At 37.5% G+C, this 26,891-nt stretch overlaps 1 protein-coding gene across 2 annotated transcripts; it reads left to right on the top strand.

Moving 5' to 3' along the window:
• The first annotated feature begins 708 nt into the window (after window positions 1-708).
• Window positions 709-26,891, top strand: LOC102923788 (T-cell surface glycoprotein YE1/48-like). Of its 2 annotated transcripts, XM_076568073.1 has the most exons (7): window positions 709-867; window positions 3,150-3,316; window positions 5,377-5,436; window positions 6,328-6,549; window positions 8,559-8,701; window positions 10,262-10,365; window positions 26,135-26,891. In XM_076568073.1, the coding sequence occupies exons 2-7, from the start codon at window positions 3,202-3,204 to the stop codon at window positions 26,286-26,288; spliced, it is 798 nt and encodes a 265-aa protein (XP_076424188.1). In that variant the 5' UTR covers window positions 709-867; window positions 3,150-3,201; the 3' UTR covers window positions 26,289-26,891. The 2 variants fall into 2 exon arrangements, with proteins under 2 accessions (XP_076424188.1, XP_006995744.4); XM_006995682.4 differs by lacking the exon at window positions 5,377-5,436.

Raw genomic sequence — 26,891 nt, 5'->3', positions numbered from 1 at the left:
CAGCCTGGGCTACATTGTGAGTTTCAGGCCACTATTAGTTATACAACATGCTTTTTGTCTTGCTTTGTGTTATTTTTTAAATTGTTGTTGTTGATTGTTTTTTGTTTGTTTGAGCCAGGGTCTCAAGTAGCCAGGACCATTCCTGACTGTGTCATGTAGCAAAAGGTGACTAAGAATCCTTGATTCTCCTATCTCAGCCTCTCAAGTTCTAGGATTGCAGTTGTGAGCCACCTTGCCTGCCTTGAATACTTTTATATAAATTTGAGAAACCATCAGTTTTCAGTTATGGAAATGTTATTGTCTTACAGCATTCCTAATATACATTTACTTTCAATAGACACAATTCAAAAACAAAAAGTATTTCCTCTAAAATAATAATGTAAGACAAATTTCTGAAAATTATTAAAATTTGGAACTGAAGACCTTTGTCATCCCATTTGTTCTATACACCCTCCCATTATATAGAGCTGTTCCAGTCATCTCTTCTAACCAATGGCTTCTTCTAATTAGATTACATTTTAGCTGAAGATCCTGGCAGGGTTTTCTCAAAATGTATTTTCCTTCATCCTTTGAGTCATCAAATACTGATTACAGACATGATTCTGCTGCGTGTGAAGTGGGATCATTTCATATGCAGGAATGCAGAGCTCATGTTTCCTATCTTTCAGTATCAGCTCTCAACATACAATTTCCTCTTTACACTTTGGTAAAGCGGAGGGGCAGAACTTTAAGAGCTGAAGTATCATGCAGAAGACACACTCTTCCGTGTTTCATTTGGAGCCTCTGAGGGGATACAGAGCTGCAAAGGACAGCTTGTTCTTCATCCTCTGTTCCCTCCACCTGCATCACCACCTGACTGGGGAATAGGTAACAGCTACTTTGATTCCTTCAGATATCTCTACCATATGATCTTACTTATTTGACAGAAATGCCATTCAGTTAAAATGGCCTGCACGACAGTCACATACATAGGAAATACAGTTGATCATATTAGAACTGTTTTAAGTTGTTTTGTAACCATTGGAGTTAACTTCAGAAAAGGTATTTTCTCTTATTGTGCTACAATTTTTGTTGTCTGTGTTCTAAAGAGTGACTAGTAGAATTATTTACTTTGTAATTAGTTCAAGTGGTTTGCATAGTTTTTTATGCACGATGTACAATTTTATAATAGGAAACCATTTTATTTTTAGAGAATTGGGGAAATTGTAAATGAATTTTGAAATTTTCATTAATGATGATGTGTTAAGATATACTAGAAATGAATTGAGTCCATCAAGTTTTTTTAATATTACGTATTTATTGGTTGCCCCTTCAAATAATATTTAATGGAAGAAGCAAAGTAAATCATAAGTAGTTATGATTTAATAATTTATTGGGTTCATTGTTACCCTAAGAATGAATAATTTGAGTATTTATGATGCCTACTGACAAATTTTCATTCTTTCTAAATTTTGAGACAAAATCCCTTTCTGTAGTCCTGGTTATTTGGAAAATCAATATCTAGATGTTCTGGCCTTAGAGATCCTCCTGCCTCTGACTCCCAAGTGCAGGGGGACAAAAGACATGTACCACTGTAAAAAAATTTTACTTTTATATAGGGTCCAAGAGTAAGATCATACACTATACTGTTCTTTGTGGAATGTTCATGTCCATGGGATCATTTGTGATTATGAATACAGGTGTTTTGGTTTTTACTCAGGAGACTTTTATTATCACATCTAGACCCTGAAATTTTAATTTCCTGTAGTATTCCTTTCATATAATCCTTTGGACATTGTTTCTGGCATACACTTTGTAAATGTGGTCAAAAAATGACAAGATCATTTTATATTCATGCGTGTATTGCAACATTTACAAAAGCTTTAAAAGCAAAGAGACTTGGTTTTAACCAAGCTTTTTATTTTTGGTATGTTAATAATAGTTTTAAATTATGTCAGTTACTTAGGTGGCAACAGTTTTGTGAAGCATGTCACTACCCAGTCCTTTATTTGACAATTCAAGGCGGTTTCCCATACATCCTGACAATCATTGCTGTGACCACTAGTTAAAAAGGTTTTTCACTGAGCCTAGGCAGGTGCAAGCCCCTTCCCACAGCACCAAGGCTGTGCAAGATGTCACATCACAGGCACCGGGTTCCCAAGTCTGCCCATAGACCAAGGACAAATCCTGATCCCCCTGCCTGGGTGCCCCCCAAAGAGTTCAAGCCAAACAACCATCTTCTGTATCCAGATGGCCTAATCCAGTCCCATGGGGGCTCCACAGCCACCGGTCCACAGTTCATGGGCTTCCACTAGTATGGCCAGTCATCTCTGAACATCCTCCCATCATGATCTTGGTGTACTGGGCTCTGCTGACTCCCCATGGGAGACCTAGATTTGGGGGAGGTGGGGATGCCAGGTAGCTTGGGAAAGAGGGCTGGGGATGGGAGGAAGCAGGAGGGGGGATCTTTGGATAGTATGTGGAGTGAGTTGTGGTGGTATTGTGTTTCCCAAAATATTGTTCATACTAATAAACTTATCTGGGGTGAGAGACAGAGCAGCCACAATATTAAACATGAGGATAGGCAGTGGTAGCACATGCCTTTAATCCTAGCATTCCAGAGGCAGAAATCCATCCGTTCAGATACAGCCAAGCATGGTGACTTTAATCCCAGGGAGTGATGGCAGAAAGCAGAAAGGTATATAAGGCGTGAGGACCAGAAACTAGAAGCATTTGGCTGGTTAAGCATTCAGGCTTTTGAGCAGCAATTCAGCTGAGACATTCTGGATGAGGACTCAGAGGCCTCCAGTCTGAGGAAACAAAACCAGCTGAGCATCCAGTGAGGTGAGGTAGTTGTGGCTTGTTCTGTCTCTCTAATCTTCCAGCATTTCACCCCAATACTTGGCTCCAGGTTTGACTTTATTGATAAGATTCTTTAAGATTCTTGCTACAGTGAGTAGAAAATTTCTTAATAAAGAAAAAAAGAAAAAAAAAGTACACATACATGAAAATGAAAAAAAAAAAGGTTTTTTACATCTGTGGAAGTCAGCCATCATCCACCCTCTTTAAAGAATTCATATCTTTAAAGAAGTTAATAAACTTCTACCCTGCCCCAGCATCAAATTCTAGAATGTTCTAAACTTGGACATTTTAATTTTTTCTTTACCTAGACATCATCCCATGACAAGGTTTTAATTCAAACCTTCATTGCTTCCTTTCAAGATGAGCAATCAGGAGGTGATTTATTTGAACTCAAGAGGTTTTGAGTCTTCTTCAGAGTCACAGAATCCAATCAAGCCTAATGAGACTCAAGGTTCCAGAGAGGTTGGCCACAAAGGTGAATGCTCTCCTCCGACTCGCTTTACACACCAGACGTTGAAGATGGTCCTAGCTTTACTGCTGATGGTCAGCTGGTAGTAGGTGATCACAGTGAGAAGTAAAGGCTTAAAAGCTTTTTTAAAATAACCTCTGAGACAGGAAAAATCAACAGTTTAATTTGTTTATCCTTTTGCTGTGTGTTAGTTTTTTATTATTATTGTTGTTGTTTGTTTGAGCCAGGGTCTCCAGTAGCCAGGACCAGTCCTGATTGTGTTATGTAGCAAATCGAGAAACCTTGATTCTCCTAGCACAGCCTCTCAAGTTCTAGGATTGCAGTTGTGAGCCACCTTGCCTGACTTGAATACTTTTTTATAAATTTGAGAATCCATCAGGTTTCAGTTATTTTTTAATAAAATATGGTTTAAAATATTTGGCCTTTAGAAAGAAGAAGCTATAGTCTGAAGAAACACTGAATTTTCTAATGGAATAAAATGTTAAAAACATGCAAAGTATGTGTTAAAAACAAAGCTCTCGGCCATGCATCAGTGGAGTACACTTTTAATCCCAGCGGAGTTAGGTAGATCTCTGTGAGTTCCAGGCCAGCCTGGTCTACAGAGGGAGATCCAGGACAGGTAACAAAACTACACAGAGAAACCCTATCTCGAAAAACCAAATGAAAGAAAGAAAAACAAAAAACAAGCAAACAAAAAAAGAGCTCTTACTAAAATAGGATATTTCAAGTATTTCTTCAAACTTCAATGCCAATCATCAGCAACAGCCAGGTCAGAGGGGAATGGAAATTTTTTGCTCTCTACTTCTCTTGCCCTTCAAATATTGTCACATTTAAACTCTAAACTGAACACTTTTGCTACATTAGTATGGTGATAATCAGATGTGGTACTCTAGAAGTCAAGACCTCAAATGCACAAGGATAAATATCTTATTTTCCTGAGAAAAACAGAATTGATGGACAAGAAAAGAGCTGACTCCTAGGAAGTCTTCAAGGATGGAGCCTTATAGAGTTCAGAACATTCCTACTGGCTCCCAGTTTCTCAAGCCCGTTGCTTGATCTTTCCTTCCTCCTCATGCTGAATTGAGATCTCTTGGTGGGCTGCTAATTGCAATTTGGAGTTTCCTACCTGCATCTTGCTTATCCCTTCAGTGCTTTGTAAGATGAACTTTTGAAACTCGGTGAACCTGGATGAGGCATCTCAAGACTGTCATTTCAGCTATCTGTGAGGCTGAGAGTTCAAGGCTGAATGGGCAGAAATTTTGTGAAGTCCTAAAGAACTGCTTCCATACATAGGCTATAAACAGATGGGTATATGTCATCCAGAAATCTAAAACATAAAGTTTTCATTTTACAATTTATTATACTTTATTAATTATATAAAATAATGGGCTTTATTAAGACTTTTGTATTGCATATAATTTTAAATCCATTATTATCCTATCCTGTTCCCCTTAACTCTGTTACCCTTCCAGTACCTCCTAACCCTCCTACTTTAATGTATTGTTTGTATTGTTTCCTCTCTATTTCATTATTAGTTACATGTTTGCATGTGTGTATATATGCAATTTGTGGTTCCATTTAGTGTTGTTCACATGAGTATGTTTTAGAACTGACCAGTTGGTATTAGATATTCACTTATGGGCTCATTCTTAGGAGAGATTTGTTTTCTCTCTCACCTGCCATCACTTGCCTATAGTTCTTCATCTAGGAGTTGGGTCATGTGGAGATTTTCCATGTCCATATTGGCATGTCCTCTGGTGTTGTGGTTTGGGTGTGTCTTGCTTAGGCTATGAGATTCTTGAGATTGCCTGGGTTCAGCTTCCCTTTCTTGCAGATGTCCTGAGTCTATGTATTCTACAATCTTTTCTCCTTCTCTTCAGAGATGTTCCCCAAGCCTTAGGTGTAGGAGTTGGTTTGTATTCTGGAAGTTTATTTGAACCATTAGAGGTATCATCCCTTTGTTTCATATGATACCCCAGGTTATGGGTGGTGGTGGACCATGGGATGTTCCTGGTGATGATTTTGATATCTTTAGGAATGCTCAATCTCCTACCATTTCGTTGCAGTGGGTCTCGGGATCCTCTGCTTACTTCTGATGATGGCAATCTCAATTTGGCTGATATACAGTGAGTAATTCAAATACATCATTTGCCTAGGAAATGCCAATAGACACTAGTTATGCCACAAAGATCATATTTGTCCATTATTTTGACTGTCACCAGGTGACATTCCAGGTGGGCTGTAATTTCTAAATTTTTTGTTTCCCCCTGGATCCTTGAACTCTTGGACATTACAGTGACTGGGGCTGCCTTTGACTGTCTATTTCTGCCTTACTCATGATCATGTTCCATCTGATAATAGATATGTTGTTGATATTCTGGTTTTTGGAGCTCAGGTGATTATGAATCTGACATATACATGCTGTAAGAAACAGCTGTACAAAATGAATTGTATCATTTTGTGGATTTATCCCCAGCTCATATTGAGGACATGATTAAGTGGAAAGACTGAATCTGTACACAGAAGTATTTCTGGAGCTTCAGTTTTATCTTTAATAAACATCCTTACAGAAAACCACTGGGCTCTAACACAGCTGCATGTCTGCATATTATTATCTTCCTCCTTTGGGTAGTTCATATTCTCCAGTGTTAACTGTACTGTTATTTTATGTTTCTTGGTTCAAATTTTCATGTTGTGTTAGGTTTTTCTGAATATTTTACTTAAGTATTTATTTGTTAGTGTTGTGCTTTGAAAACAATGAATTAATCAGGTCATATGGTGTTTTCATCAAAATATTATTTAACTATATCATAGACTTTACACTGAAGTTGCCAATAGAGAGAATTTAATGTTTTAATTCTTATAGTGAGTTAATTGAAGTGTTACTTTTTAAGTGCCAAAATAGCAATTAAAGTAATGATCTGTGTTAGTTGTTAATATAAAGCTTTTTCTCTAATTTTAAATTAAATATTTACTCTTTATGAGCATTTTTGAGTTATATATGTTACTAATTTTAGTTTTTCAGTATAGTCAAGAAATATATAAATTGCAGAGAGCTCTAAATAATCCCCATCAAGAGAACAGCACCATGCAAAATGACAACTACTTAATGGAAGAAATGTTGAAAAATAAGTCTATAGATTATGATGCCCTCAAACATGATCTGGACACACTCAACAGAACACTGAACAGATGCTACCAGGAAACTAAATTTGTTTTAGATTCCAAACAGCACAGAGGTAAGGAGAGGATCTTGAATAAAAAAATGTTTTATTTTCTAATGTTTCCTCCCCAGAAGATTTGAAGTCCAATTAGCAGCTTAAAATGCTTGGGGTTAATGGCTTGGGGTTTTGTTATCTCATGGAGGGGCCTGGAACCCCACATATCTGTGTTTGAATTTGGAGAATCTTATAGCCTCTAGAAACTCAGTGGCTGTTCTGGCTTCTACTGCTCTATGAGGATGTAATTGTAAGTCAGCATAGCTGACAATTCAAGTTCTTTTTGTCCGTGGGCAAGGTTGAATCTCCAGCTTTGTTGCTGACAGAACATGGAAGTTTCCATTAAGAGTGCATTCACCAAATTCTTAGGCTGAAATGGACTCAGAGAATTTATATGGATGCAGTCATAAAAATGATTGTGTGTGTGTGTGTGTGTGTGTGTGTGTGTGTGTCTGTGTGTGTGTGTCTGTGTGTATTTTCCTTCTGCCTTGGTATGAGAGAGTTGGCCTGTTTGTGACCACAGTGAAGCTCACTGCAGCACATTATGGAACTTCAAAACAGTGTCCACAGTTGTGTAACTGTCAGTGACATAGTGAATGAGGCCAGAAAGATGAAAATATCAAGCTTTACAAGGAACCTTTCTTACCTTGTATTGTGACTGGTTAACTTTAATTGACCCAGTTTATCATTCATTATTAAATATTACTTTCAGAATTTAGAGCTTACGAAGAGCTTTTGCATATGATCTCGCTACACAATGGTAGGGATTAAAAATCATTACTATGTAAGGAATAATAATATCTTTCAAATTGCTGCATTATAAAATATGATAGAAAAAAGTGCCAAAAATTTTTGAAATATTTCAGACCCATAAAAAATATTATGTCACATTTTTAAAAATAACTTTATCTGCTGTAAATAGTAGCATATTGCTGTAGTCCCTGTCCTTAGGAGGCTGAGACAAGAGGATTATAATTTTAATGACAATCTGGACAGCTCAGCAAATTCCAGGGTAGCCTGAGCTACACAATGATACCTCTTCACAGGAAAACAAAGGTTGTAGATAAAGTTTGATATTAGAGCATGGCCATCCTCAGTCCCTCACTAAACAAAATAATCATATTGAGGTATTATTGCTACACAAATCGCACACATTTTAATGTATTTAACTTGACATGTTTGGGTATGTGGGCATATCACTGAAGGCATCAACATAATCAGGAGAGTAGACTAACACCTTCAAAAGCTCCCTCATGTGTCTCTTATTGCTCTTAAGGCAAGAACATTTAACACGGACCACAGCACAACCTTAAGTTCACAGTATGAGAGGATGAACTGGGACCACAGTACATTACCACAGGTCTAGAATTCCATCATCCTTGTAACTGCCTCTGTGCAGCAAGTGTTTGTTCCCCATACTCCAGCTCTCACAAGCCTCTGCTTCGGATAGTTGGGCTGTGTTAAAACCTCATCTGAGTTGAGCCATAAACTATGGTCCTGGGCCTGACTTTTTCACTTTGCACTCCATCCTCCAGTTCATCCATGTACGTCATTGGGTTGAGCACCTCTCTTTTAAGGTGTTTAGGTGTGAGACATGGTTTCAATCTGTAGCCCAGGCTGTATTAGAATCTACTGTATAGCCAAGGTTGACATGGAAGTCACTACTTAGCCTAGGCTGGCCTCAAACTGGTAGTGATCCTCCTGTCTCACTCTGTGTAGAGCTCAGGTTGTAGGCCTAAGTCTTCATGCCCAGCCAAATTTAAAGGATAAATAGTTTTTCTTTGTGTGCATGTGCCACATTTTTTCTACTGATTTATCCACAGTGGACACATCATTTGTTTCTATATATCTACTGCTATAAAAAAAACACCCCATAGAGCATGGGTGTAAAGGCGTCTCTTAATATTCTGGAATTTAAATTTCTTAGAGCTCTGAAATTTTACTTAGTTATTGATGTTTAATTAAAACAGTGATCTAATAACAGAATATTAGAAAATAAAAATTTTCACCATCTACCTTCTCTGTTGTAGGCAAACGTGTTGAAGGACACTGGTTCTGCTGTGGCATAAAATGTTATTATTTCATAATGGACAATATACACTGGAATGAATGTGAACAGACCTGCCGGGACTGCAGCTTATCCCTTTTGAAGATAGATGATGATGATGAACTGGTACTGTAAACTCTTAACATGTCCATTTCTTCTCTTAGACTCTGTCTCTAACCCTTGGATAGTGAGATACTAAGTCCAGGCAGGTTTATTGAAAGAGAGACCTCTAAGTGTTGTACATGGTTTGCCTGTAATGTGAGCAAAAACTGTGCAGTAAGAGTATCCTAGGCTACTCCTTCCTGCACCTGGCTTAGTGTCAGGACACAGGGTCTGTTATGAGAAGACTCATTAAAGAAACAGCCATGTCTTTGTAATCTCCTCTCTCTTAGAAGTCTGCAAGAGAGTCCCTCAGAGGAGCATGTTTTCCAAAATAAATTTAAACCTTTGGTACAGTACACCCTGTGAGTGACAGTTATGTATCTCCATAGAGTGCCAGCTACACCCAGTGACGTCTTGGTCTAGGGCTTGCTCTTTGGATCCCACATGTGAGACTGCCTGAGATGAGTAATTGGATGACAATAGAGAAAGTAACTGACCTCTGGGGCAATTTGCAAAATGGAAATTATATGAGAACTGTGGAACCAAGTAGTTTTACCAGGTAGCTCCAATGTGATTGTCAGCGAAACTCTCCATAAACTTTACTTCATACTATTTTTTTTGTTTTTTTAAAAAGATATCTATTTTTAGAAATAAGTAATTAAATGAAAAAAAAGGTGCCAAGATGTGGACATTTTCTATTTAAATTATTCCTAACAAAATCTCTTCCAATATGAAGACAATATTTTTCTAGAAAAATGCTTGCAGGATCAGCTTGAAAACTTTGTCATTTAGAACATTTTACATAATTTGTACACCAATTTAATACATGTATAAAAATTACAACAAAATAATTTTTAATGTCAAATAATGTGATTTGCCATTTGATGTATTAATCATAATTAAATTTATAATTAAATTTAACCCATATTTTAAATATGTTCAAAAATTTAAGTAGACATCATGCCACTTGGATGTCTCATGTAAGGCATTAAGGTTTTCCAAATATCTGTCCCTTTCCTCCTCAATTTCTCTCACTTCCAGGTCTGAACTTCAGAATGGCTTCCTCTTTGGAGCATGGAACTTAATGCTTTTCACATAGTACTTTTCACTTAATGAATTTGCTATTAAGACAGGGTGTTACTTACCATATGAACACTTCCCACATGCCTCTGTGGTCTTTGGGAACGCACAGTTGAATAATTTAATACAGTGTCAGAAATTATTTAATGAGCCATGTATGCAGTGTGCTGGTTTATAGGAGTCACAGCAGTAATATTGTGAATTCAGGGTCAACCTTGGTTATATAGTGAGACTTGGTCTAAAGACATAAATCATTTCATGAACCTAGTATCCCTAGACACCTGAGGTTTTAAATAACTTACATAACTGACATTGGTTTTGACATAAATGAGCTACTCTTGGAAATCACTTTAAAAATGAGCTTGGAGGGAAGGAAGCACTGGAGGACAGGACAGCAGAGACCTGACATAACAATAGCTGGGGCCTCTCATGTTGTTATTTTTTCACCAGCCACAGGGAAATTTCATCATCAGATGAGTTCTTTTTTTTTTTTTTCTCTTACAGAAGTTCCTTCAGCTCCAAATTAAGCCAAACACTTACTGGATTGGGTTATCATATGACACAAGAACAAAGAAATGGCAATGGAGTGACGGTGGCCCATCTAAACTGTGAGTTTCCCAAGTCCTCACACTCTAACTTGGTGCAGAATTGGGAGGATTGTGTGCAAAGGCTTTTCTCTCATTTCACAAAGCTTTTCTCTTTGTCAATGGAACTAACAGCTAAGGATAAGATGCACAGGGCAGTATTTGAGCAAGCATTAGACAGGGAAGAGGAACAGTCTAGAAGCTGACTGCTAGTGATGTAATAATGAACACAGCTAAGGATTGTGTGCTCTAAGATATAGAGAACACAAGCAAATCAACAACTTAAGATCATTTGAAAGTCACTAGATCATCCTGATAGGTAGTATAAGTATGAATATTTGAAACTTTCAGTTCATTTGTTTTGGTAGTTAGTTTATATAAATTGCTTCTTATTTATAAATATAAGAACATTTTTGCATATGTATATGTATATATGTATATCTACCTTCCATTTCAAGATGTCATATGTTGACTCCAAATTTTATGTTAATTTATAATCTGGTAGAAAACTATTCATTGATTATCTTTATTAGGAATATTTCTTTTTCTTGAATATATCTCATATACATAAAATAAAATATGATCATATCCTTCCCCAAAGCCCCAAGATTCCTCTGCTTCTGTTTAACATGTGCCTCTCTAACTCCTGTTTTCTTAATTGCTGCTGTCCCTAGGTGCATGGTAGGGCATCCACTGGAGCAAGGATACATACCGGTGGCCACACCCCCCCAAAAGAGTGAATCTCCCTTTTCCAGCAGCCACCACCTAACAATAGTCATTCCTTACATGGTCGTATATGCCTCCTCATCTGTGCAGGAATTTTGTCATGTCCAGAACATGCTTTTTACAGTACTTTTTCCGTCTCTGGTTCTTACATCCTTTCTGTTTCCTCTTCCTTCCTATTTCCTGTGTGGGAGTGGTGGTTTTTGGGGAAAGAGGTTCATGAAGATGACCCCTTTATGGCTGAGCACATACTCTCTTCTCCTAAGCACTTTGACCAGTTCTGCTTCTCTGCAATGACCACTGACCACTGCCAAAGAAACTTCTCTGATGGAGGTTGGGAGCAATGCAGGTACAGACCATAAACATAAATATTAAAAATGAAACTTGACCATGTGACCACTTAGCAAAATGATAGTAGTTGGTTCCATACTAGAGCGCATGACCTCTGCAATCGTGGGCTTTTGATTTGGATTATAATATCAAACATGACATATTGCCCAGCAGGTCAGTATTGTGGCATGCAGGGTCCAGTGCTGAGTAAGACCATTCAAATCTTTTCTCTCTTTGGAACTGTGAATGTAATTGGCCCACATAATCTCATAGGGAGTGGAACTATTAGTAGGTGTGGCTTTGTTGGAGTGGGTGGGGTCTTATTGGAGGAAATATGTCACTGTGGGAGTGTACTGGAAGAAACATGTCACTGTGGGACTGGGCTTTGAGGTTTCCTGTGCTCTGGAGACCACTGAGTGTGTCAGCAGAATTCCTGTAGCCTGCATATCAAGAGGTAGCCAGCACCAAGTCTGCCAGCACACTGCCATGTTCCCCACCATAATGATAATGGACTGAAGTTCTGAAACTGTAAGTGAGGCACCCCAATTAGATGTTTTCTTTATCAGAGTTGCTGAGGTCATAGTGTCTTTTCACAGCAGTAAAAACCGTAGCTAAGGCACTCCCCTAGTAACCTGCACAGGACCTTTTGACCCATTGAAAGATCGCCTAAGGGAAGATATTTCCTCATTGGTTTGAGATTGATTTCTTCATGTCCTGACACCAAATGTGTGGTGTCTTCAGAAATAGGGTGTTTCCATGTAGTTATGGTGGAAAACCAAGGGCACAGCAGCAGCTTGGTTGTTTGGAGGCAGCTGTGGTCTCCCTGACTGGTGATTCCTTTGGAGGTATCCTTTGCCTTGCACTTTGATTTTCACTTAATAACTCATATTTTCTGTGGATCTAACTCTTTTCTAAATTATAATTTTGATATTTTTAAATTATGTTTCCATAGAATATATTTTGATCAGGTTTTCCTCTCCCCCTTAATACCCAGTTCCTCACCTCCTCCTTTCCTATGCACTCAATTTTGTGTTATTTTTCTCTCTCTCCCCCAAAACAAAAACAGAAAATAAAATCAAACTAAAAAAAATCTAGCAAGACAAAAATTACCTAAAATAAAGAAAAAAAGCAACACACAAAACTTCCCAAACCATACACACACATACACACACACACACACAAAGGAGTCTGTTTTGTGTAGGTCAGCTTCTGGGTCTCCCTAGGCCTTTTATACATTCTTAGTTTTGGTTGACCCTTCCTTTATTCTCTCCTGTCCATTATTTTCCAGTACTCATTCAATTTTATCCTTTAATCCTCAGAACCCCTTCTCTGCCTTCATATCACATATTCATCATTTTTCATGATTATTGATTTTTTTAGAAATACAAATTTAAAAAAAAATCCCCTAATAATTCTGTGTTTGTCCTTTAAAAACTATTTTAGCTAGTTACATTTCAAGTTGCCTTTTATAATTATTTAAAAATAAATTTAATTTTTATTGTTTTGTTGTTGTTTTGAAAGAGATTTGTGTTCCCAGGCTGGTCTTGAACTCTTGATCCTTGTATTTCCATCTCTCAAGTGCTGAGACTACTGGTAGGTGTGACTATCTTTTATCCCATTAAAGATATCAACCATACTTATTTTACATGTGTTAGTTGGTAATCCTATTGTCTGTACTTTTTTGGGCTTAATGTACTGTTCCTGCTGGATTTTGTTCATTGTGACATTTTCTTTGTGGTATTCTGTGAATTTCTTCTTCAGCTGATATAAAAACTATCCGAGGCATCAACAGTGGTAACTTTCTCAGAAACTTTTCATTCGGTGCCTTAGAACATGGCAGGTCTGGCTCACTTCGATTTAAACGTGGTCCTGCCATTGTGGACAGTTAGGTTCCAAATCTGCAGAAAGATAAATTTCTCTTTTATCCAAGGGAATTCTCAAGCAGGCTGTCACAGAGGTGGCCAGACTGTCACAGAGGTGGCTGGACTGTCACAGAGGTAGCTGGACTGTCACAGAGGTGGCCAGATGACAGAAGACCTTACATAATGTATTGATATGTACAAATCATACAGATTATCACTATTGTTATTAATTTGTTTTTTCTAAAGGAAGTATCATTTCATACAGGCTAGCTCTGCTCCTTTGCATCTACCCCCCAAGCACTAGAATTTTTGGTGTTTGCCATTGTGAAGACCACAGAGTTAATGAATTTGTTTGTATCTTACAGCACCAAACAGAGTGATATGAGCATGTGGTAATATTTAGAGTCAGGTTCTAGCAGTGAAAGCATGTCTGCATCCAGATTAAGTGATCTTTGTAGACCTTGACTATGTTACAGAACTGTTCCCTGATTATGTTATGACTACTGGACCTAAACATGAGGCTTCTGTCAGGACGTCCAGTGGTCAGAAGGTTTCTGTGGCCACCACAAGTATTTTCTCCAGTGGGAAGACACAGAAGCTTGTACATCTGCTTACAATGTCAGCTTCTAATGAACCTAGTGAGAAACTGTGAGCTTGTGTTTCTTGGTAGAAGTCTATGAAGGCATCACCATGGAGGGAAATTTAAGAGCTCATGATGTAGAATATGTGCTCCATGTGTATCTTGTGAATAGTTACTGTATCCTGTGTCTTTTCCTCTTTGCCCATGTTCAACACACATGTTTTAATGATTGTACCATAATCATATATTATGGCTGACTAATGTATATAATCATTCCTGCTGTACCTTACCTGTTTTTTATATGATCCATGGGCCACTTAGTTTCATTTATCTTCCTATTGTAAATCTAAATCCGCTATTTCTACCAGGCTTAAATCCAATGTTAAATGAAGGCGATCTTTTGTTAAAGTTTTATTCCTTTGCCGTTTTAGTCCCATGGAGTTGGGTGGATTTCATTCTCTGTCTGGTATTCTTTGACAAAGAGTCTCATTAGGCTAGCTTGGGTCAAACTCACTGTATTTCCCTAACTGGCCTTGAAATCCTTATACTCCTGGATTCATTATTTGGTGTTTGAATGATCATTTTCTGAAGAGTCACTAATTATTTTACCCTGCCTATTAGTAGAAAGATTGGCTGTCATGTTTAATGATGTTTTGGGAGTCTTAGATTTACTGAAGCCTCAGACTGTATAGGAATCAAATTTCTGCCTGTTCATAAATGAACTGAATTCAGTTTTAGTTGATCAGGGTCTTGCTCCATAGCCCACTCTATTCTGGTTTATAATCCTCTAAATCAGCTTCCCAAGTGCTAGGTTACAGTCATGTATCATCTTTCTTTGTTTTTTTTTCCTTTGGATTTTTCAATAGGGTTTCTCTGTGTAGTCTTGGCTGTCCTGGAACTCTCTCTGTAAACCAGGTTGGTCTTGAACTCACTGAGATCCACCTGCCTCTGCCGCCCAAGGGCTGGGATTAAAGGCATGTAATCCCACCACCTCCCGGTTAACATTTTGAATTATCTTTCACAGGAAGTTAGTTGAGGATTTAGTATTCATCGTCCATCAGAGATGGCAGTTGTGTTGCACACAGGGAAGTCAGATGATCACCATGTTTAAAGGAAGTCCCAATAGCTCTGAGGAGGGGGAGGAAAGAGAAAATCAACCAAAACAACATTTAATAACGCTCTTCTATGACTATTCTACAAATGTCTCTTTCTTCTCAAAATGTGTGCATATAAGACCTTGTCCTGTATGCCACATGCATTTATTTCTTCTTGTTAAACTGTCTTATTGTAAAAAAAAAAATCAGAGGAAAACATTTTAGTGTAAAATTGTTCCATGGAAATACTCAAAATTAATTTAACTTGCTCACACAAAAAAAAATTAACAGTGTGAAGTAGATAAGAACCTAAGTTGTGATCAAAAGATCATTTTTATTTTTCATTTTATTCCATTTATTTTTGTGGACGTATTCACATGTACTGTGACATACAGGTCACAGCACAGGTACAGTTAGAGGAGCATTGAAAGAGTCACTTCTCTCCTATTGTGTGGGATCTGAGGTCTGAACTCTGGTTGCCTGGTCTGATGCCAATGGCCTTCACCCACTGAGCCATGTCATTGGCCCAAGACAAACTGTATGCATTTAGAGAAATGGAAATCTTTTATTGATATTCTTATGATTAATGCCATATTCTGTACATTTTGGTAAATAAATCTTGTTTTGGAGACTTTGGTCTGAATCAATATAAGGTTTGAATTTAAATATTTCCCATTATATTTTTCACTTAATAGTGATTTGACAGTAATGGGATCACCACGTAAGACAGGAGGCAGTGCATTTTTTTAGTTCAACAGGTGTTTGAATGATCATTTTCTGAATGATGACTTTTTTAGAACTCACTCCTGTATCTGAGGACAAAAAGTGGATAAATTATCTAATTCAGTGTGCAGTACATAGGAAAGTTAAAAATGGAATGTGGTCATCTTTGTTGGTTTCCTGTGGTGATTTGTGACTACTTAACGACCAAATGTTTTAACCACAGGTCTCAGTTGGCTGTGCAAACAGGGTGATGAGCTGGAAAGGGAAGAAACGTTCTTCTGAAATCTGACTTAACAGAGCAGAAGCCATTGTCCTTCCTTGCACAGCACAGCAGCTTGTGTCTGTAGAATGGATGCCTTTGGTCCAGGGCCCTGAGGAATCACTCTCCTTTTTTCCTGAATGACACATGGAACTTAATACAGAACTCTAAAAAATAACACACACATTTCTTCATCACTAGAAGAAACCGTTCCAACATCCATGGCGTTGACAGCACAGTTAAGCACTAGGGTGCAGTTGTGGATTTTTGTTTGTTTGTTAGTTGATTGGCTACTGGTTGACACTTTTTATATGTAGAAGAATTTATCATCTTTAGAATGCATTTATTTGCTGCAAAAAATAATTTCAGTAATCCCAGCACTCGGGAGGCAAAGCCAGGAGGCTCTGTGAGTTCGAGGCCAGCCTGGTCTCCAAAGCGAGTTCCAGGAAAGGCACAAAGCTACACAGAGAAACCCTGTCTCAAAAAAAACAATAATAATAATAATAATAATAATAATAATAATAATAATAATTTCAGTCTTAGTGAATAGTTTCCAGACTAATTTAAGACACTCATACAAACTTCCACAATTCATATGTATTCTCATTCTCTCTCTCTCTCTTTGATTCATTTGATGATGAGTTGAAACTGTAGATACAGTAATATTCAGTGAATCCAGATGAATGTGAAAGTTCTAGACTTACAATCATCTTTTCTTTTCTTTTTTATTAAGAAATTTCTATTCGTTTTTCATACCAACCACAGATCTCCTCCCCTCCCTTCTCCCACCCTGTTTCCCCCCATTTCAACCTCCATTCCCAGGTCATCCAAGGCAAGGCCTCCCATGGGGAGTCAGCAGAGCCTGATACACTCAGTTGAGGCTGGTCCAAGCCTGTTCCCCTGGTCCAAGGCTGTGTAAGCTCTCTCTCCATAGGGAGTGGGCTCCAAAAAACCCACTATGCCCTAGGGATGGATCCTTATCCCACTGCCAGGGGGCCTCTTAAGCAGATCAAGATATATAACTGTCTTGCCTATGCAGAGGGCCTAGTCCAGTCTCACAGAGGCTCCACAGTTATGGGTCCACAGCTCATGAGTTCCCACTAGTTTGGTTTGGTTAAGACTTATAATCTCATAGGTAAATGAGTTTGAGGGTAGCCTTAGGCTACATAGCATGTTTGAGGTCATTGTGTGCTACAGAGTAAGATTCTGTCTCATGAAGCCAATAGCAATAATGGTATTATTATTAATAATAATAATAATAATAATAAAAATAATGATAAGCCATCCACAAATATTTTGTAGGGACAAGCAAATTCTTTTACATCATACTGAAACAATTAAACTAAATAAATGTAGATGATTTATTAATATGTTTTAATCAATAATCCATAGTCTTATTAGTCACTTTTGTCAGTTTTCTGGATCATGTCACTGTTGATATTTCTTTGTATTCAGTATCATGCAGTGCATTCACGTGTAATGTCCTTAGTTCTGAAATGATTTGACTGGTGATTGTTTTCTTCCTTTTTTCCTTTCCTTCCTTCCTTCCTTCCTTCCTTCCTTCCTTCCTTCCTTCCTTCCTTCCTTCCTTCCTTCCTTCCTTTCTTCCTTCCTTCCTCTCTCTTTCTTTCTTTTTCTTTCCTTTCTTCATTCCTTCCTTCCTTCCTTTCCTCCTTCATTTCTTCTTTCTTCCTAACTTTTTTCTTTCTTTGTTTCTTTCCTTCTCTCTTTCTTTTGTTCATTCTGTTGACAATTATATTTTAAAAAAATCAAGCCTTGAAGTTAGAGTGCGCATGTGATAAAATGCACCCACTGTAAGTCATGAGAAATGAGTTTTCGAAAATATGTATACCTTTGCAAGCACCATTCTGCAAATTAGTTTTATGTCAACTTGACAAAAGCTAGATTCCTCTGAGAAGAGGGAACCTCAAGTGATGAAGTGCCTCAATAACAAACATCTGGCTGTAGGCAAACCTGTATGTCATTTTCTTAATAAGTGACTGATATGGGAGGCCCCAGGCCATTGAAGGTGATATCAATGCTAGGCTGGTAGTCTTGGGGACTATAAGAATGTAGGCTAAGCAAATTTTGGGTAGCAGGCCAGTAAGCTGCATTCCTCTGTGATATATACATCTACCACTACCTGGGGTTCAACTTCCAGCAGTGTAGGTTTTCAAAGAAATCCACAGAGTAGGCAAAATTCAACTTTTTTTTTTTTTTTTTTTTTTTTTTTTGGTTTTTCGAGACAGGGTTTCTCTGTGTAGCTTTGCGCCTTTCCTGGAACTCACTTGGTAGTCCAGGCTGGCCTCGAACTCACAGAGATCCGCCTGGCTCTGCCTCCCGAGTGCTGGGATTAAAGGCGTGCGCCACCACCGCCCGGCTCAACTTTTTTTTTTAATCTGAGGGGTAAAGAGAAAGACATTCACATACTCTATTGATAGTTTTCTTCTTCTTTTTTCTTTATTCTGGGTTCTCTGTTCTGTATTCTATGATTTTATATTTCCTCTACAGCTTATATACTCCTACAAAATTTTCCAGGCAATATAAAAATTACAATGTGGTTACTATAGATGGATAACTTTCTCCTGCCTGCCTGTTCCTGAATAACTAATTAGAGGCTTAATATTAATTACAAACTGTTTGGCCTATTGCTCAGGCTTATTTTTAACTAGCTCTTACAACTTAAATTAACCTATTTCTATTGATCTACATTTTGCCACGTGTCTCATGGCAAATATTTACTATTTCATGTGTTCTAGCACATCTTGCTCCTCCGGTGGCTGGATGGCATCTGTTTCAGCTCTGCCCTCCTTTCTCCCTGTATTCAGTTTGTATTTTCAGCCTAGCTGTATTCTGCCTGACTATAGTTCAAATAAGCTTAATTTATCATCCAGTGGGAACAACATATATTCACAGCATATAAAAATACATCCTATAGTATTTCCCCTTTTCTGCCTAATCAAAAGGAAGGTTTTAACTTTAATATAGGAAAATTACATGTAACAAAACAGTTATCAAGCATGAATTACAGTAACAATATCTAGTCTATTTGTATTTGGCAAAAATTAAAGAAAATACTCTATAATATATCCTATTTTAATGACTCTAAAGTTTCACCTCTAATCTACCTCTCATCATAACTAAGAAAAACTACAATTATAACTATCTTGTCTTCAACTCCATCAAAGACCCCAGAGGATATTTACCTGAGTAACAGAAAGTATACTGCAAGCAACTTCCGAAATTTTAGATATAACAGAGACACCTGGCTGCCTGAACAGTCACCCAAAGTTCTTGTGCAATGTTGGGGCATTCATCCTCAGACTATAGCCCATAGTATCTGGCAGACATTTCAATGAAGCAGAAAATTTGAAGGTCTATCTTGCCTATATTGGCAAAGTTCATCAGTCGCTTTCCTCTGTGTCTTGCACAATGTCTGTAGTTTCTTCTGTGAAGCTGGAACCTGAAGGACCATCCTGCCTTGTTTTGGCAAAATTCAGTGGTTCCTTTCGTATAGGTCCTGCCTGTTCAGTTTACACAACAAATTGTAAAGCAGTCCAGACAAAAGCAGTTTCTTTCCTAAATGGCTAGCCTTTGCTACATTGAAAGCATCTCCATAAGGAGTTTCTTTGATGCTCATCATCCTTTTTGAAGTAATTGGTGCTGCCAGGAGGAGATATGTCTCAATGTCCAGAAAAATCTAAGTTCTTAAAACACTTTAAATGTCATATTTTGTAGGTCTTTGAAGTGTTTAAAGATTACTCTATCTATCTGAAATATATCTCTGCATATCTAGAAAACCTAACTAATATGACTATAAGTTTGACTATTATAGATGACTACTAATTTGCATTTTTAACTATATATTACCTTTTTAAATGAGTTGTATAAACATAATACCTTAAACAAGAGTGGAAATATACATAAAGTACAACAAAATTGACCTCATATTTTTATCAATAAACCAAAATCCATACCAACGTATTTTGAGATTAACAGGTTTTTTTTTTTTTTTTTTGGATTAAAGTAGATTCAATAATCTACCTTTTTCTCATCATTTCTATACCATAGACCCCCTTTTTCTTTAGAGAGAGACTGACTATGACCATTAACTATTTATAACAAACCCCCTTTCAATGAAAATAAACATTCATAAACAATAGTTTGGGAATTAGGACATAGTTTTCTATACTACTTCCTGCTGATTGAGGGCACTGGTAATCTTATGAGAATCTTGAGAAAATTTGAGATAATGGTCAAGTTCTGGGAAGATCAGCTATAACCTTTGTTGAATATACCATCTGTCAAGGTTCAGGAGGCCTCCCTTGATTAAATCTGGTCCATCTTAACCTGAAACGAACCCACACCCTCTTGCTTCCTGTAGAAGCAAAAGCAGAGCCTCTTTCCCAAAGTAATGTGTTCTTAGACCCAAATTTTGAAGTCAAGATACCTTTAAAATATTTTTTGAGCATACTGTGACCCATTTAGAGGTTTTTTTCAACTGAATTTGTCTTCATTGCATATCTGTAATCCTTTTCTGGCCACTACTTTAAAATGTTAAGCACTAGGACCAAAGCAGCAACTTTGGTGGCTGATTTTCTTCCATTCTTTTGTTCTCCGAGTACCTAGCTTCATAGCAGAGGTACCGGTGGGAGCCACATTTATTGTCCCAACTCTGGAAGCAGTATTAAGTACCATGCAGCTGTGTCCTTAAGCCTGCAGCTATTCTCTCAAGCCTGCAGGCAGCAGCAGAAGCAGCTTCTTTATACCTCAGCCTGTGAGAGACTGTGGGAGTCCACGATGTTCAGCTGCAACCCACCATGGCCAGGGGATGCAGTTCTGTCCCTCGGCCTGTATTGAGAAACATGAACTAGGAAACCACTTCTGGCTCTGTTTTAGAATCTCTCTTTTTTAAAGCTCTCTCGGGTATTATGCAGAAAAACTTGCCAAACACCTGGGCACCAAATGTAGACAGATTAATCTCTCCTGCCTGCCTGTTCCTGAATACCTATTCAGAAGCTTAATATAATTACCAACTGTTTGGTCTGTAGCTCGTGCTTACTACTAGCTAGCTCTTACATCTTAACCCATTTCTATTAACCTATGTATCACCACGTGGCTGATGATTGACTGGTACTTCACATCTTGTTTCTTGGGCAGTTCACTGGCTTCTCCTAGACTCTGCCCTCTTCTCCCTTTATCTCTGCATCTTCTTTATTAACTAATGGTAATAAAACATATTCACAGCACACAGAAAGAATTCTACAGCAGGATACATTCTATTTTTCAAATAAATGATTATATTGAATACAGGAAAAAAGTTTTTCATCTCTCTTACACAATTAAAACAAAGTCATCCCAAGAACTCACATACAATTACATCTAAGTAACTTGTTATAGATTAACAGGATATGAGCAACCATGGTATTTTTCTCAGCCAGTTTTTTTTTTTTTTTGCTGGCAGGCTGCATATTGTGGATACAGAGAAAGAATCAATCACTTTTATTACTTATATTAAAAGATAATTTTTAAAGAAATTTTAAAAAAATCACAAACCTAAGCTTTTACATATGGAAAACAATTAGCCCTACTTTAAATATTTAGGGTACATATCCACTCATCAATAGTTGTTTTTTTTTTTTTTAAATCAGGAGATTGGGGGTAGAAATGTATACAAGGAATTATCTAACATCTTTGATCAAAATCAAGCCTAGCAAAGAAAGTACTTCAGCTAGTAATAATCGGGCTGCTTTGTTTTTTAACCACTATGTTAGCTATGTGTCCTTGTGTAGCAGGAATCTTAAATGTTCTTATTAATAAAGTCAAACCTGAGGCCAGTTATTGGGGTCAATGCTGGTAGATCAGAGAGACAGAACAAGCCACAGCTATCTCACCTTGCCAATTCCTCAGCTGGTCCTGTTTCCTCAGACTGGAAGCTTCTGTGTCCTCATCCCAATGGCTCTCAGCTGAAATGCTGCTTAAAAGCCTGAATGCTTAACCAGCCAAATGCTGAACCAGCCAAATGCTTCTAGTTTCTGGCCCTCATGCCTTATATATCTTTCTGCTTTCTACCACCACTCCCTGGGATTAAAGGCTGGCTTTCTGAGATTAAAGGCGTGTGTCACCATGCTTGGCTATTTCCAATGTGGCCTTGAACTCACAGAGTTCCAGAGGGATTTCTATCTCTGGAATGCTAGGATTAAAGGTGTGAGTGCCACCATTTTCTAGCCTTTGTATCTAGTGGCTGTCTGTTCTCTGACCCCAGATAAATTTATTAGAGTACACAATATTTTGGGGAACACAATACCACCACATCCTTATGAACTTTAGATTGTTTTCTAGGGTTTTTCATTTCAAAGCTATTATCAAAACATCCACTTTAACCTGAAGTTATTTTAAGGCTTTGTTTCAGCTATGATGCAGTCTGAAACCTGTGAACCATCTCTCTACATTAAGATGAAAAGAATTTAAGTTATCTGGGCTACTGGGACTCATTTTTTTTACTTAATCTTAACCTTAGCCACAGTCCATATGGTTCCTCAATCAAAACTCATGTCATTGGCTGTGTGACAATTTCTTGTTTTATTTCTTTTTTCTGTAGCCCCTGCTTTATCAGAGGCAGGGGCAAGCAACATTTTATCCTTCCTTGACCTATGTTAATTTTTCCACTTAAATAATCTCCATCATAATGTCTTCCTATATTTATTAAAGACCCACAATCATCAAATTCCCTTCAAATTAACACTATTATTGTATAAAATCATTACTTCAGTTAAACAGTACAGTTTAGGAGGATATCATCTCCAAAATAATCCTCAGGTAAAAATGCCCAGTGAATGGGATATTTCCAAGAGATGATCATACTGCATTAAGGGAAGTGGGAATCTCCCCATGCCCATTCATACCATGCCAGATACCAGAGAATCATGGTAGTAGCCAACATGTGAAGGTCCAGCAGAAGCAAAAGACGTCCTGGGGTCTGTGGTCTCGTGGTCTTTTCTATCTGAAATTCACCCATCAAGGTTTTGTTTCCTGATGGTCAATCCCCTGAAGTCAATTGCTATCTGCTGCTCTTCTGTCATCGCCAATGGCAAGCATGAGATTGTGTTCCTGCTCTTTTTGATTCTTCCCTGACTTCCTCACTCTACATTCATCCCTGTTCTACACATCCCTCTTTCACATATCTCCTACACACATCTTTATGCAGATATTGCTCCATCTCTCTACACAGCTCTTTCTTCTTCATCACTACTCATCTTCCCGTCCACACAGCTCTCTCTTATAGCTTTCTCTCACAGCTCCTCTCAAAGCAGCAGTTCTCTCTGAGAAGAAAATTCTGAACAAATATATGAGCTATATTATGAGAGTCAGAGTCATTCAATAACATATGAGAATCATAGTTTCTTTCAGGCTAGTAATGTAACATTGACCAGCCAGCCAGTGAGTGGCAATACTTGGCTGTCAGCCAGTCTCCTTGGTGAACAGGCAGGAGGCACATAGGCTGAGTGGTCAGCATTTCCCAACAGAAAGTGACACTGAAATTCTGGACTTAAACAATAAACAATTCGATGGCTGAACCTTGAGTCTTGTGTCATAAACTGAGGTTGGAAGTATGTTCAGAGAGTCAATTGCTGAGAGAATTATATGTACTAAAGTTGCTTTGTGCTTGATTTTAGTTCAACAATCACTTGGGAATTTGTCCTTGTGCCTATTTTGCAGGGGCAACTAGTTCATTTTGAATTTGCTCTAATGTTTAAAATCAGCTAAAAAAATTTGTTTTTGCAGCTGAGAATACTGTTACCTTCCTATGGAGTCTGAGTTATGAAAAATATGCTGGTATTATTTCTAGTCATTAAAATTATACAGCTATATGTGCCCATAAGATTGAGATATAATCATGAGATTAAATATATACAACACATGAGATTACTCATTACAGTGCAGGTATTAAGGAGATACCACAGCTGTTTTTGCACATGTAACATTACAGACAGAAGTAATAGTGTTCAGAGTTTGTGGCACCATTAACTTTGTGCTGTGGATATCGCTCTATATAAATAAAACACTGATGGTCTGTGACCAGACAGTAAGTATAGGCGGGACAAGGAGAGAGGAGAATTGGGGAAACAGGAAGAAGAGGGGAGAGACACTGCAGCCAGTGCCAGGACAAGCAGCATGTAAAGACGCCGGTAAGCCACCAGCCACGAGGCAAGGTATAGATTTATAAAAATGGAATAATTTAAGATAAAAGAACAGTTAGCAAGAATCCTGCCATGGCCATGCAGTTTATAAGTAATATAAGCATTTGAGTGATTATTTTATACGTGGATTATGGGACTGTGGGGCTTGGTGGAACCTGGAGAGAAGCCCTCAAGCAACAGCTTTGCTTGAACAGGGTTCTTCCATTAGAAAATTATTCATCTGGCCGGGCGTGGTGGCGCACGCCTTTAATCCCAGCACTCGGGAGGCAGAGCCAGGCGGATCTTTGTGAGTTCGAGGCCAGCCTGGGCTACCAAGTGAGCTCCAGGAAAGGCGCAAAGCTACACAGAGAAACCCTGTCTCGAAAAAAACCAAAAAAAAAAAAAAAAAAAAAAAAGAAAATTATTCATCTGGTGTGTTAACACTTGAACTATCAGTTGCTATCTGTTGTATAATGGCATGGCTCTTAGCATTCACAAACCTTTGATTCATTCTTTTTGTTGTAAAACACTTTTGTATTACACAAATATACCACAATATTTCTCCATATGTGAACATATAGTGTGCCTCTAAGTTTTGACAATTATGAGTTATTGCAATTATGAAAGCTATCATGCCAATTTGTGTATAAGTCACTGTGTAAGCATACATTTTTCTTTTTAGTAAATATCTTTTGTGAACAGTTGATATCTTCTGTGTCATTTCTTCTATTTACACATTAAATATATACACATGATTTCCTGACTGTACCCATGAGCATGTCTCATGGCTGTCTAATGTATATTCTATTCCTAATGTATCTAACCTTGTCTATCTGTGTCCCAAAAGCCACTTGGTTTCATTTACCTTCTTTTCTTCTAAATTCCTATGGTAAACTTGAATACTCCATTTCTCTCCTTCTTAAATCCAAGATTCAAAGAACATGATTTATTTTGCTAAAAAATGATTCCTTCAAATTCTCAGTTCCATGTACTCTGAGTGGGTTTAATTCTGTCTTTGTCAGAATCTTATTATTCCACACTAGCTTCAAACTCCTTATGTATTGATGTGTGCCTCAAATCCCTATGTCTTGAACTGTGATTCTCCTACCTTCATCTCCAAAATACTGGAACTATAATTGTGTTCAACAATGCCAGGCTGGATTTATTATTGAGGATCTCCATTTTGAATTCATTCTGTAGTCGGCTTCCTCTATCCATTAGGGGTAAAACTGACTACAGTTCTTCGATGACCATTTGAGATTTTTTTCCAGCATCTGCTAACACCTCAGCCTGAGCAGGAATCTGACTTCTGTCTGTCAGTTTTTATAGGATGATCTTAATTATTAATTAATTATTTTTATTTCTGGTTTTGATACATAGCTCAGGTTAAACTGGAAGTAATAGTCCTTCTGTTTTAGCTTATGTACTAATTTTCTCTGTTTTAAAATTTTTTTAATATGTTTTAATTTTGCATTTAACTTTTTTTCACAGAAGGGTAGTTATGGCTTCTAATATACAATCCTGTAGAAATCATAGTTGTGTTGCATACAGGAAATGCAGTAGATTACCATGTTTAAGAAAAGACCCATTAGCTATGAGGTGGGGGAAGAAGAAAGGGAAAATAAGACCAAAATATGAGTTACAAGCCTTCATCTGTGCCTGTATTCCAAATCTTCCCTCCCTCCTTAAAACACAAGCATATGAAACCTTGTTCCATGTGCTACACATATTTGTTTATTACCTAGCACATTTATTGACAAAATATAGGTGGGAAAGGAGGTTTAGGATAAAATAATTCCTTGGAAATATTAAAAATCAGTTTTACATGCTGATCAAAAATTGCAAGTGGGAATAAAATGAGGATTTTGGTATGATCCAGAGATCATTTCTTTTTAATGAGCTTAGAGAATAAAAACATTTTAGTGATGAACTTATGATTAATAGTTACATATTCTGTGTATTTTGGCAAATAGAAATTTTAAAATCATGACATTTCAGTGAATGTTCAAAATTAAGTAATTGCCTATTGTTTTTGTCTTTAGTGACTTGAACACAGCGAAATTCGATCATAAAACTGGAAGATGTGCATTTTTATCTAGAGCAAGACTGGATAATGATATCTGTGATCAATTCTACCCCTGTATCTGTGAGAAGAGACTGGATAATTTCGCTGATTCATACCGCAGCAAGAGCTAAAGACAAAATGGAATGTGCTGATCCTCATTTGTTTCCTATAATAATTTGTGACTCCTTATGAACAAGTGTTTTGATCACAGGACTTGGTTCTCTGTGCAAACAGAGAGATGAGCTGGAAGAGGTTGAAAATATTCTCTGAAACCTGACTTGGCATAGCAGAGGCAATCTTTCTTCCTGGAAGACACAGACCACATCTTCTCTTGTGCATCGACACCCTTTGCCACAAGCTCTGAAGAATCTGCTCTTTCTGTTTACTTAAACACTCATAGAACTAAATAAAGAACCTTAAAGAACAGCCTGAATATTTCAATATCAATAGGATAAATCATCTCAATTGAAAGCACAATTAAGAACTACAGTGTAGTTATAAGCTTCAGTTTCTTAGTTGTTAGTTGATTGCTGTTCTGTTTTATTTTTTATGTTTTGTTTCATGTAGAAGTTTTCTTCATTGTTATAAACATTCCACTTGCCATAAAATTTAAGTTAAAATTTGGTGAACATTTGCAACTATAGTTCAAGGAACTACTGAATACATTTTATGCAAGGCATCAGTTAATCCCATCCTTCTTTAAACCATCTATGATAAGTTGAGGCCTTATAGAA

This window comes from Peromyscus maniculatus, chromosome 3 (genome assembly GCF_049852395.1).
Source record: "Peromyscus maniculatus bairdii isolate BWxNUB_F1_BW_parent chromosome 3, HU_Pman_BW_mat_3.1, whole genome shotgun sequence".
Lineage (NCBI taxonomy): Eukaryota > Metazoa > Chordata > Mammalia > Rodentia > Cricetidae > Peromyscus > Peromyscus maniculatus.
Note: the sequence above shows the minus strand (reverse complement) of the source record. Positions and strands in the feature narration are given on the sequence as shown.